The following is a 13943-nucleotide window of genomic DNA, read 5'->3' on the forward strand; positions in this document are numbered from 1 at the left end:
GAGACTAAAAAGGCTTTCAGTAAAGACTATACTTGACACAGAGAATTGTTCTAAGAACACTTCAGAAGCTGTGGAAACTCGGTTCACAATGTTCATGAGGTAAAAACAAAAACAGAAATTGCTTAAGTGAGGCATAAATATTCTTGGCTCCAAAGCCAGATGTGACTTTTTCTAGAGTCTTTGATTAATGAATATTCCTCAAATATTTATTAATCACATGCCAGGCTTCATGTTCTGTGCTAGAGAATAAGACTATGTTCAAAGAATTTAGTGATCACTAGCTGGTAACTTGTGAGTTACTTATGCCCACAGATTTATTTTGAAATTTTGACTTCTTTTCAGCATCAGTGTTGGACAGAGGAGTTGACAAAATAAACTGGGAGTTCATAAGGTCCCTGGGTGGTGCATACAGTTTGCGCTTGGCTGCTAACCTAAAGGTTGGTGGTTCAAACCCACCCAGTGGTGCCATGGAAGAAGACCTGGCAATCATCTTCCATAAGGATTACAGCCAAGAAAACCCTGTCCACCAGTTCTGCTCTGTAACGCATGGGAACTGACTCAACAGCCATGGGCTTGTTTTTTAAATTCTTTCCCCTTTTGAGACTTTCTTCTCCTCACCATCACTTTTTAAAAAGCGAATCCCACAAAATTTAGTTTAGGCTTGTTTAGTTTCCACCTTTAGTTTCTGCTTGATTTTGCCAAGCTGGACTGTTTCAAATGTTTGGTAGAGGAAAGGAAAGCAGTATTCATACTCCGCTATGTACCAAGATTTCTTTTAGCATCAACACACAGTTTTGATCCTCCAAAGACAGGTTATCCTTTTTCGTGTTTGCCTATAGCTTTTACATTTATTATGACATTTTTGCTTGATTTGGAGTAAAGACGAGTTGAAAAGATCTAAGAAATTCACTAATGAGATAGAAACTGTGTAGAGCCTTGGAGTTAGTCAATACTCAAACCCAAAAACCCATTGCCATTGAGTTGATTCCTACTCATAGCAAAGCTATAGGGCAGAGCAGAACTGCCCCATAGAGTTTCCAGTGAGCGCCTGGTGCATTTGAACTGCCGATCTTTTGGTTAGCAGCTATAGCACTTAACCATTATGCCACCAGGTTTCCAGCCAATACCCAGAAGAGTTTAAACCACGGAGTCCCAAGACCTTTGATATTTGTGATTTGGCCCAGAATGGCCCTTTGCCTTGAGTCTTTGCTGTGGTGCCCTTTCTCAGTAATTGGAACAGAGTGGGTTCCCTCTCTCTGCGTTTCTTCTTGTTTTAAAATAATTTTTATTGTGCTTTAAGTGAAAGTTTATAAATCAAGTCAATCTCTCACACAAAAACCCATATATGCCTTGCTACACACTCCCAATTACTCTCCCCCTAATGAGACAGCCTGCTCTCTCCCTCCACTCTCTCTTTTCGTCAGCTTCTGACTCCCTCCACCCTCTCATCTACCCTCCAGGCAAGAGATGCCAACATAGTCTCAAGTGTCCACCTGATCCAAGAAGCTCACTCCTCACCAGCATCCCTCTCCAACCCATTGTCCAGTCCAATCCATGTCTGAAGAGTTGGCTTCAGGAATGGTTCCTGTCTTGGGGCAACAGAAGGTCTGGGGGCCATGACCACCGGGGTCTTTCCAGTCTCAGACCATTAAGTCTGGTCTTATGAGAATTTGGGGTCTGCATGTCACTGCTCTCCTGCTCGCTCAGGGGTTCTCTGTTGTGTTCCCTGTCAGGGCAGCCATTGGTTGTAGCCAGGCACCATCTAGTTCTTCTGGTCTCAGGATGATGTAGTCTCTGGTTTATGTGGCCCTTTCTGTCTCTTGGACTCGTAATCACCTTGTGTCCTTGGTGTTCTTCATTCTCTTTTGATCCAGGTGGATTGAGACTAATTGATGCATCTTAGATGGCTGCTTGCTAGTGTTTAAGACCCCAGACGCCACTCTTCAAAGTGGGATGCAGAATGTTCTTAATAGATTTTATTATGCCAATTGACTTAGATGTTCCCTGAAACCACGGTCCCCAGACCCCTGCCCCAGCTACGTTGGCCTTCAAAGCATTCAGTTTATTCAGGAAACTTCTTTGCTTTTGGTTTAGTCCAATTGTGCTGACCTCCCCTGTATTGTGTGCTGTCTTTCCCTTCACCTAAAGTAGTTCTTATCTACCAACTAATTAGTGAATACCCCTCTCTCACCCTCCCTCCCTCCCATCCCCTCCTAACCACAAAAGAATGTTTTCTTCTCAGTTTAAACTATTTCTCAAGTTCTTATAATAGTGCTCTTATTCAATATTTGTCCTTTTGCAACTGACTAATTTCAATCAGCATAATGCCTTCCAGGTTCCTCCATGTTATGAAATGTTTCACAGATTCCTCACTGTTCTTTATCGATGTGTAGTATTCCATTGTGTGAATATACCATAATTTATTTATTCATTCATCCGTTGATGGGCACCTTGGTTGCTTCCATGTTTTTGCTATTGTAAACAGTGCTGCAATAAACATGGGTGTGCATATATCTGTTTGTGTAAAGGCTCTTATTTCTCTAGGATATATTCCAAGGAGTGGGATTGCTGGACCGTATGGTAGTTCTATTTCTAACTTTTTAAGGAAGCGCCAAATTGACTTCCGAAGTGGTTGTACCAATTGACATTCCCACCAGCAGTGTAGAAGTGTTCCAATCTCTCCACAGCCTCTCCAACATTTATTATTTTGTGTTTTTTGGATTAATGCCAGCCTTGTTGGAGTGAGATGAAATCTCATTGTAGTTTTGATCTGCATTTCTCTAATGGCTAAAGATCATGAACATTTCCTCATATATCTGGTAGCTACCTGAATGTCTTCTTTAGTGAAGTGTCTATTCATATCTTTTGCCCATTTTTTAATTGGGTTATTTGTCTTTTTGCAGTTGAATTTTTGCAGTATCATGTAGATTTTAGAGATTAGGCGCTGATCAGAAATGTCATAGCTAAAAACTTTTTCCCAGTCTGTAGGTAGTCTTTTTACTCTTTTGGTGAAGTCTTTGGATGAACATAAGTGTTTGAGTTTTAGGAGCTCCAAGTTATCTAGTTTTTCTTCTACGTTCTTCACAATGTTTTCTATACTATTTATGCCATGTATTAGGTCTCCTAATGTTGTCCCTATTTTTTCTTCCATGATCTTTATTGTTTTAGATTTTATATTTAGGTCTCTGATCCATTTTGAGCTCGTTTTTGTGTATGGAGTGAGGTATGGGTCTTGTTTCATTTTTTTGCAGATGGATATCCAGTTATGCCAGCACCATTTGTTAAAAAGACTGTCTTCTCCCCATTTAACTGTTTTAGGGCCTTCGTCAAATATCAACTGCTCATATGTCGATGGATTTATGTCTGGATTCTCAATTCTGTTCCATTGGTCCATGTATCTGCTGTTGTACCAGTACCAGGCTGTTTTGACTACTGTGGCAGTATAACAGATTCTAAAATCAGGTAAAGTAAGGCCTCGCACTTTGTTCTTCTTTTTCAGTAATGCCTTATTTATCCAGGGCCTCTTTCCCTTCCATATGAAATTGGTGATTTGTTTCTCCATCTCATTTTTGGATTTCCCTGTCTGGGTTGACTTCTGGTTGCTCTGCCCAGTGTTCTAGTCTTGGGTCGATACCTGATATTATTGATTTTCTAACCAAAGAACTCCCTTTAGTATTTCTTGTAGTTTTGGTTTGGTTTTTTAAGAATTCCCTCAACTTGTGTTTATCTGGAAATGTCTTAATTTCACCTTCATATTTAAGAGACATTTTTGATGGATATATGATTCTTGGCAGGTGACCTTTTTCCTTCAGTTTTTTAAATATGTCATCCCATTGCCTTCTTGCCTTCATGGTTTCTGCCGAGTAGTCCGAGCTTATTCTTAGTGGCTCTCCCTTGTAGGTGACTTTTCTTTTATTCCTCGCTGCTCTTGTAATTGTCTCTTTATCTTTGGTTTTGGCAAGCTTGATTATGTCTTGGTGACTTTTTTTTAAGATCTACCTTATGTGGAGTTCAATGAGCATCTTGGATAGATATCTTCTCATCTTTCACAATATCAGGGAAATTTTCTGCCAACAAATCCTCAACAACTTTCTCTGTATTTTCTGTTATCTCTCCCTGTTCTGTTACTCCAATCATTCGTAGGTTATTTCTCTTGATAGGGTTCCACATGATTCTTAAGGTTTCTTCATTTTTTAAAATTTCTTTTATCTGATTTTTCTTCAAATATATTAGTGCCAAGTGATTTATCTTCGAGTTCAGAAATTCTAGCTTCTACTTGCTCAATTCTGCTCCTCTGACTTTCTACTGAGTTATCTAATTCTGTAATTTTATTGTTAATCTTCTGAATTTCTGATTGCTCTCTGTCTATGGATTTTTCCAGCTTATTAAACTTTTCATTATGTTCCTGAATAATCTTTCTGATTTCTTCAGTTGCTTTATCTATGTGTTCCTTGGCTTGTTCTGCGTATTGCCTCATTTCCTTCCTGATGTCTTGAAAGGTTCTGTATATTAAACTTTTGTATTCTACATCTGATAATTCCAGGAATGTACTTTCATCTAAAAGATCCCTGGATTCTTTGTTTTGAGAGCCTGTTGAGGTGATCATGGCCTGTTTCTTCATGTGACTTGATATTGACTGTTGCCTCCGAGCCATCTATAAGTTATTGTATTAGTTTATGCTTGCTTACTGTGTCGTAGCTGCTTGCTTTGTTTTGTTTTGGTATACCCCTATGGGTTGCTTGAGTGAGCTAGCTTGATTATTTTCTCCTCTGGAGCTCTGGTGTCCCGTCCCCAGCTGGCTAGAACTGTTATCAGGTATATCAGTCTAGGAGTCCATTGAGTTTTCTTGTATGAATTCAGCTGTTTCCAGGTAGCTCATATCAAGTGTGTGGTACAGGCTCTCCCCTACAGTCTTAGAGGGGCAGGGGTGATTGGCGTATATACCGGTATCTGATTGCAGCAGTGGGTCACGCTCTGAAAAAGGCAGGGGGCTGAGAACCGACCCCCAAGTGTCTCTGAGGAAAACGTATCTCTGTTCCCTAGAGCGTGCTGGTGGGTGGACTCTGCAGAGGGACCATGGGCACTCAAAGTTTTTGTTGTAAGGACTGGGAGGTACCAGTTTCCCCTGGACCCCTGTCACAGGTGGCTGGGCGACCCAAGTGGAACCACCAGTCCTTAGGTCCCTGTCGTGAGTAGGTGAGGACCTTGTTTAATAGGCAAAGCAAAGTCAAATGTCAAACACCCACCTCTGCACTGCACAGCTGAAATGGTTGGAGTTTGCCAACAAGGGCCTATTCTCCTGAAATAAGCTCCCACAAGTCCATGCAGAAGGGAAAGGTGCTCAAGGTCCATGGACGGTCTATGCCTGGATAGGAGCCATTTCTGTCCTGAGCTCCCCCAGTTAATGGAGCTAGCAAATTATCTTTCCCCCCAGTTGCAGATTTTTTCCTTCCCCAAGGCGGGCAGGACGGCTCCAGGTGCTCACCAGGGTCTCTCTCAGGCCTAGGGATTCAGCCGCTGAAGCTGGCTTGGGGGGGGAGGGGTGCGGTAAAAGATACGCACGTCCTTAGCTTTTGCCGAGAGCGCAATTCTCCTCAGGTTCCGTAGGTGTGAGTGGGCTGTGTGGCTGCTGCTTCTCCCTGAGGAAACTGCTGCCCAACGCTAGGACCAGGCCGCCACCGCAGGCACTCCGGGAATGGTGCCTGAGGGCTCCCCGAGATTCAGGTCTGGTAACTCCTCTCCACTTCTGAACGGTCTCTTCCTTCCCCTGCCCCTCGGTTCATTGTCTAAGCTTGCCTTTGATGCTCAGGGCTCCCAGCTTGTCACAAATATACTCGTCTCACTTGTTTTTTGGGGTCTTTGTTGTTAAGAGGGCTTGACGGAAGCGTCTGTCTATTCCGCCATCTTGGCTCTGCTTCTCTGCGTTTCTTCTTGATGCTCAGTGCAGGCTTCTTTCTGGCACATTCTTCCTTTAATTTTGCACAGAGGGGTTCTCAGCTGTCCCAGAATTCAGTTTTGGTGAGGAGTGACTGAACTCTATCACAAAAGCAATTCTGAACTATGGTCCATAGACAGTTTCAGCAAGTGTCTGATCAATATCCCCAAATTTAAGGTGCTATGTATGGGGATGTCATATATCAGGGAATATCCTTTTTTCCTCTCTTACCCCTTTCAGGGTACACTTTTCTCTGTTTAATATCCACTCTGTGTAAACTGGTGCTGAATATCCTTATGCATCACAAATAATTCTATTCCTTGTTCATAGGTCTTTGAGGGCCCCTGGTGGCACAGTGGTTAAAGTGCTTGGCTGCTAACCTAAAGGTTGGTGGTTCAAACCCACCAACCACTCTGTGGGAGAAAGATGTGGTAGCCTGCTTTCATAAAGATTTGCAGCCTTGGGAACCCTATGAGGCAGTTCTACTGTGTCCTATTAGGGCCGCTATAAGTCAGAATCTACTCTATAACAGTGGGGTTTGGTTTGGGTTGGGAAGCACCTCTTGAAATGTGATGGAATGATGTGGATTCTCACCTGTTCACTAAAATATGCCATCCGAAGATAAATATTTCATAGAATTTTGATTTTTCCAAATACTTAAATTTACTCTTCCCCGAAGATGCTTCAATGTTTTTCTCTTTAAGAGACAGCATGATGAGGTAAATAGTCTTAGATTTTAATTTCAACCTAAATTAGTTAATGTGTGACATTGGGAAAGTTATTTCACTCTCTGAGTTCGACTTCATTATTATAAAGTGGGAGTAATAGCTGTAATTAAATAAGTTAGTTCAAGTAAAATGTTTAGTGTTATGGATTGAATTGTGTTCCCCATAAAATATTTGTAGAATTTCCAGCCCTTATACCTGTGGATGTAATTCTGTTTGAAAATAGAGGTTTCTCTTGTTATGTTAATGAGGTCATACAAGAGTAGGGTGGTTCCTAAACCTAATCACTTCTGAGTTATAAAAAGACCAGAATAGACACAGAAACACACACAGGGGGAAGACAGACACCAAGGAACACCAAGGAATTCCGGGGGTTACTGACAAAGATAGACCTCTTCCTAGAGCCACACCCTGAATTTGGACTTACAGCCTCCTGAGCTATGAGAAAATAAATTTTTGTTCTTTAAAGCCACCCACTTATGGTCTTTTTTGTTATGGCAGCACTAGGTAACTGAGACTTACTGTATGGCACATTGTAATTTCTTAATAAAATTTTGGGTGTTATTATTTTGGAGTAAGATTTTAGTCAGAATTAAGTGAGGTGATTTTTCTTAAATTCTTAGGATATTTTTAGACATAATATGTAATAGTAGGCACTCAGTAGATGTTGGGTCCCTTTTATTTTTCATTTAGAGTCTCAACTTCACTTTATTTTCTTCCTTCTTTTGTTTACCCTAACAAAGCTATGCAGTGGAGCTCAATGCTTAAACGCTTTGCTTAAAATTCTGAGTTCTCATAGCATTCAAGCTCAACACTAAATAAAATCTAGAACAGTGGTTTGGCCTTTGCCTGCTTTTTTTTAATTGTCACAAATGGAGGGAGTTGTGTGACAGCATCTAGTGGGTAGAGGCCAGGGGTGCTACTGATTATCCTACAATGCACACCTACAGCTCCCACCACCACCAGCAAAGAATTATTCCACCCCAAATGTCAGTAGTGCTAAGGTTGAGAAACTGGCCTAAATATCTGTATTCCCTGGATTTAGGGAACCCAGAATGCCTTGGAGTGGTTGACAAAATGAGGGATGATGCTAAGAGTCTGGAGTTGTAAATAATTTGTAGAACTTATTTTCCATGAAAAAAATAGCTGTCTTTCTCATGATTACCAAGAAATGGGTATAGTTTCTTGTTTTAAACCAAACTGCATTTTAAATACTCTCTCAAATCCCTGGTGGGTGAAAGATGCGTTAAACTCCAGAGGGAGATCAGCACTGAAGAATTCTCAAGCAACAACCATAGTGAGTTAACACTCAGCCACTGTTTATGATTCCGGTGACAGCCTTGTGGCAAAGGGAGGCAGGGGCTCTGGAGCCTACATGCAACTCCCAGAGACCATTAACTGGCCAATTTTTCCAGGAGAACATGCCAGCTTATCAGCTTACGCAGCTGCATGCAGTTATAATGTTGACAAGAGGCTGGCACTTGGTTTAAATAAAAAAATATATGGGAGAGTATGAAATTTAAAAATAGATCCATTTGGATGTCTTTCTATAAAGACATAGACAGCTTGATTAATATCCTTTTGTTTCAGATCAAATGCCATTTGCAGTGCCTTATGTATCTTAATAAAACTATGTCCATTTCTTGGAAACTGTGGGTGAGACTGTTGTTTTGGGGAGCTAAGGGGAAAGTAACTGCAGGAGTAGATTGACATTGATATATATATATATATATATATATATATATATATAGACATTGATATATATATATATACACACACCCACATACATATCTCTATCTATTTTTTTTTCTTTTTGGGCCAGGAATATCCTGAGTACTCCTCATTTACATGAAGTTCATGGTTTATTGACCTTCTTCTGACATGGAAATAACTGTATTTTCAGTATATTTACTTCTGCTTAAAGGTAGAAGATAGTTATCCAGAGGGTGAAGAACCACAGGGCCAGTAAAAGTGAGCTCAGTGTTTGCTGTTAACTTTCTCCTGGGGACTTTTGTGATTCTGTAAGGGGGCTGAGAGACTGGATGTCTGAGTAGCATTTTTTACAGCCTTGTAGTGCTGGGGGCAGGAATTATCATTAAGGACCTATTAAGTGGGCATCCCAATGAGTGTCATCTTCACTTTGGGTTGGAATTCTGACAGGGTGCATTTTAGGTGTAGTGGTGAATCTGAAGTAGATAGGCCCATACAAGGACTGCAGTTCAGATTTGAATATCTCAGTTTCTGAAGTTGGGATGAGGTGATCCTTAAGTATTTTTGCCTCCAGGGCCCTGGCAGAAGCAACTGGAAATAATTTTTGGGAAAGATAGCATCATCCTAGGTTAAAAATATTTCTATCAATAATTTTGCAAATATGATATCTGAAACCTAATGAAAAATAACCATGCATGAAAACATGAAAACAAAAAAGAGAGAGAGAGAAAAAAAAAGTAAACCAAGCATACAAGCGCTTTAGGCATTGAACTCATCAAAATAGACTTTAAGACAACTATTACTTTTCATGTTTAAGAATTTAAAAGATAAGGATTAGAATACTGCAGAAAACTGGAAATGGTAAAACAAGACCCAAGTGGATATTCTAGAATTGAAAAATAAAATACAAGAAAGTAAGAACTCAATGGTTGGGTTTAACAGTGGATTTTTCAAATCTGAGGAAAGAATCACTGAATTAGAAGTAGGTTAATACCCAGAATGAAACAAAAAGAAGTAAAAGGAGAAAAAATACAAAAGAGGGTGTAAGACACATAGGGGATACAATGAGGGAGCCTATATCCTATATATATGGCAAATTGGAGTCCTAGATAGCATGAGAGCTGAAGTAATATTTGATGTGGTAACAAATGAAACATTCTAATATTGACAAAGAACAGAGTAAAGAAGCCCTGGGAATATTAAACCAGCTAAAAAAACTTAAATGAACATCTTGACACATACAGAGTAAAGAAGCCCTGGGAATATTAAACCAGCTAAAAAAACTTAAATGAACATCTTGACACATACAGAGTAAAGAAGCCCTGGGAATATTAAACCAGCTAAAAAAACTTAAATGAACATCTTGACACATAATAGTTAAACTGTAGAAAATTAAACAAAATAGTCTTTAGAATAGGCCAAAAAAGCAGCAATTAGACTAAGAGTTGATTTCTGAACAGTAACTATGATCACCAGAAGACAATGGAATGTCTTCAATGTATAGAAACAAAATAACTGACAACTTGGAATTTTATACTCAGTGAATGTGTATGAAATAAAAATATTTTCAGGCAAATGAAAACAGAATTCTTTAGATCAGACATTACACTAAAATAAATACTAATTAAGGCATGTTTTTCAAGCTGAAGAAAAATGATTCCAGATAAAAGAAATCAGAGATAAGGGAAGAAATGAAGAACAATGAGAATAAAAAACATAGAATATATCTAAATTAATATTTACCATATAAAACAACAGTAATAATTTCTACATGAGTTTAAAGTATATGTAGAATAAAAATAATAATATGTACTTTGGGAAGAGAATAAGTGGAGTTAAAATGTTTTAATGTTCTTAATTAGTCACGGCTGCAAGTTGTAATCTCTAGGTTAAACTCTGAAAGAATCGTAACAGAATAGATCACTCCCAGGAAAAAAGAGGTGGGGAAAGGCATTATAAAAACAATTCAGGGAAGAAAAGGTGACATTTTCAAAAATGGACTGGGACAAATGGCTGCCCATATGGCAAACAAGCAAACAAACAAGCAAACAAAACTAACAAAATGAGACTCTCACCCACAAACTTGCCTCCTACATAATAATGCCAGGCAGATGTATTACAAATGTAAAAGGAAATGCAATAAAGCTTCTAGAAGGTAATTTAGGAGAATGACTTCATGACCTCAGGGTAGGTAAAGACTTTTTAAATAGAACAACAAAAGCACTGAACAAAAAAGCGAAAAGGATAAAATTGTGCTACACTGAAATTAGAAGCTTCTTTTATTGAAAGACATCATTAAGATAGTGAAAAGGCCACCTAATGTATGAAGATATTTGCAACACATATAGCCAACAGAGGATTGTAGATATAAAGAATTCCTACAATGAGTACAAATAAGAAACAATCCAATAGAAAAATGGGCAAGGGACTTGAAAAGACATTGTAAAAAAGGGGATCTCCAAATGGCCAGTAAATATACGAAAAGACATTTGACAACATTAGTCATCAAAACCACAGGAAATATCAACACATTAGCTAAAATTAAAATTACAGATGATACCAAGTGTTGGCAAGGATATGGAGCAGTAAGAATGTCCCATACCCACAAGGGTTGGTGGGAGTGTAAATTGTGCAGGCATTTTGGACAATAATTTGGCATTATCTAATAAACTTTAAGATATGTGCACTCTTTGATTGAAATATTCCATTTTCAAGTTTATATCCAACAGAAACGTGTGTGCTAGACATGTACAAGAATATTCATGGAAGAACTATTTACGATAGCCCCAAACTGTAGACAACTCGAATTGCCCATCAAAAGTAGAATGAATAAATAAAATGGCACATTCACACAAAGGAATAGGATGCAATAATGAAAATGAATAGACTACAATGAAATGGATGATCTATCAGACAAAATGCTGTATGAAAGAAGTCAGATGCAAAAGAAAATATTCTGTATGATTCAGTTTATTTAATGTTTAAGAACCAGGTAAAGTAAAATATAGTGTTTAAGGATACATGCATAGGTGATAAAAATATAAAGAAAAATAAAGTAATTGCTATAACAGTCAGGTTGGTTGTTACATTTGGGAGAGGACAGAGCCTGTAGTTATTGGAAGGTGGCATTTTACCCTCGTGGTGGTTACATGAGAGATCTCTCTGTGATAAACGTTTAAGCTGTACTTTCTCATTTCCCACATGTTTCTCTATGCACTCTATATTTCATAATTAAAAACAAAGTAGTAGGACAAATAAAGCAATGACTTAGTATGATGTTAAGAGCAGATAAGATAAAAAAAAAATACTGGTCCTAAAATATAACTGGAACTTTCTATGGTAGCTTCAGTCCCTGTGTATAGCCTAAATAATGCATTCCCAGGGCTGCAGTGATAAAATGTCACAACTAGGAAATGGAAATATGTCCCACTTCCCGATGCCTATTTGACTTCGGCCAATTTCCAATTCCATGGATGCTTGAGAGTTTTATAGGCATTTGTCATTACAGGTCAGCTTTGATTTAAAAATCTGACTTGAGGGAAGATCTTGAAAAACAAGTGTTTTGTGAGAGAGCGAGGCTTTATGTATTTGCAGAACAAAGTTAGGGCTGGAATTGTTTGTGGCTACCACAGATGAAAGAAAATCAAGCAGACATTTTTAAACAACATTCTCTGAAATATTCATTATGTTGAATCCTCAGAGATATTTGCAAGAATTCTTTTTAAGTTATTGCAACAAAACACAGGGTGGATTTCCTTACCTTGTGTCCATACAGAAACAAAGCCGACTCACTCCCTGTGTTCTCGTATCAAACTTCTGTCTAAGATACTGTATTTTTCAAATAAATATAAGCTATATTATTTAAATGCTGACAATTGCAATGGAAAGTTTTTACTAGAAGGATTAGAGTTCATGAGGGTTGTAGCCTGGTAATAAGAGCCATTTGTCCTATTGGAGGGTGGCATCAGGTTGTTTTGGCATGTGAGAGTACTCTGGCCATCTATATTGCTACCATAAATCCAAACTCAGTACATTTAACTTAAAATTAATAATAGCAAGTTGGTTCTGTTGGCACGTTACTAGTCACCCCAGGCCTTATATATGCACATTTTATGTACAAGTCTAATACAGTACATAGTTGTTGAGCATCCACCATGTGGACTTCAATATATCAGGCGTGGAAAATTCAAGGTGTTGCAGTGGTTAAAAATTCGACTGCTAAACAAAAGGTCAGCAGTTCGAATCCACCAGCCACTCCTTGGAAATCCCATGCAGCAGTTCTACCCCGTCTTACAGGGTCGCTATGAGTTGGAATCAACTCGATAGCAACGGGTTTTTTATGGGCATGACATATATAAAGGCACACCCGCACAGGCATATAAAAATAGTGGGAGACAGAAGAAAACTTACAAGGGGGTTCTTATCTAAGATTAGAAAGCTACAGACGCCTTTGAGTGGCCATTCATTCCACTCTATTTCTTCTAGGAGCATCTTTCTTCTCAGCATTCTATTGTCTATTGCCATCTTAAAACTCCCCAAGGAACAGCTTATATTATAGTCAATTTTTTAACACAGGGAGGGAGATGGATGTGGAAGGGGTGAGGGACTCTATATAATCTGAATATAAATGAATTTTTGGGTAAAAGCACTAGGCTCAGCACTCCACATACTCTAATCCTCACCGTGACCTTGTAAGAAAGCTATTGCTATGTCCTTTTATCAGAAAAAGGAGCTGAAGCTCAGAGAGGTTAAGCTTCCTCATCAAGGTCACAGAACTAAGTGACTGAGCCAGTGAAAAGGAAAATACTGTTTTTCACCATGGCTCTCAGGTATGTAACGCACACCTGGTTTCCAGGGAGGTTGCTGGCTTTTGGCTTGTGCAACTCAGACTGAGTGTGCATTTGTTTTGAAAGACTCAGTTTATGTGTGTATAAGCACGGATAGAATATTATCCTTCTAAATGGAAATAAAGGCTAAACCTGCACTATCACAAAATGGGGGAATGTTTTGTTCACAGCTTGCACAGAAAATAAATGTCTTCCAGGCAAGAATCAAATAGCTAGTTCTGTGAATGGGTGAGGCAGAGACTGCTTCCTGGTGGTATCTCTCATTGACATGGTGGCAAAGGGGACTTAAGAGAGAGATGAGTCAGGGCTGGGAGCTCTGCGTGGTGAGCAAAATGCAGCGTGGGCCAAGTTCCTACCTTCTGATTGATTTTCATTGTCTCTTCGGTGTGGTAGAGAAGGAACTTTTCCCCAGAAGAAGTCAGGTTCACATATACCTGGAGGCAGGGGTACTGAGAGAGTTTCCAGCAGTCTGGACCACAGCTGAAGGAGCAATTAAACGTTTCCGTGATGGATGCATTCAGCAAGGTGCACTGAGACTCTTCGGTCCACACACTACAGAAAGAGGGGTGGGAGAGGAAACACAGGCCCCGTAAGGTAACGGCAAGGAAGGTGTAGTCAGAGAGGTTGATTTTTCAGCTTCTTTCCTTGAGGAGTCTTTTCCAAATCTCTAACACAATTCATAGCTATTTGGCTCTGTGTATAGTTTTTGCCTTTTTAGAGCAGCTT

At 39.3% G+C, this 13943-nt stretch overlaps 1 protein-coding gene across 3 annotated transcripts in view; it reads right to left on the minus strand.

The window, feature by feature from the left end:
* Positions 1-13943, minus strand: part of KCNMB2 (potassium calcium-activated channel subfamily M regulatory beta subunit 2) — a 526027-nt gene that overhangs the window by 4328 nt on the left and 507756 nt on the right. For all 3 annotated transcript variants that reach the window (XM_049867403.1, XM_049867404.1, XM_049867406.1), the window contains one exon: positions 13574-13769. In XM_049867403.1, coding sequence (XP_049723360.1) covers positions 13574-13769 — 196 coding nt within the window. The remainder of the gene's footprint in view (positions 1-13573; positions 13770-13943) is intronic.

This window comes from Elephas maximus, chromosome 23, assembly GCF_024166365.1.
Source record: "Elephas maximus indicus isolate mEleMax1 chromosome 23, mEleMax1 primary haplotype, whole genome shotgun sequence".
Lineage (NCBI taxonomy): Eukaryota > Metazoa > Chordata > Mammalia > Proboscidea > Elephantidae > Elephas > Elephas maximus.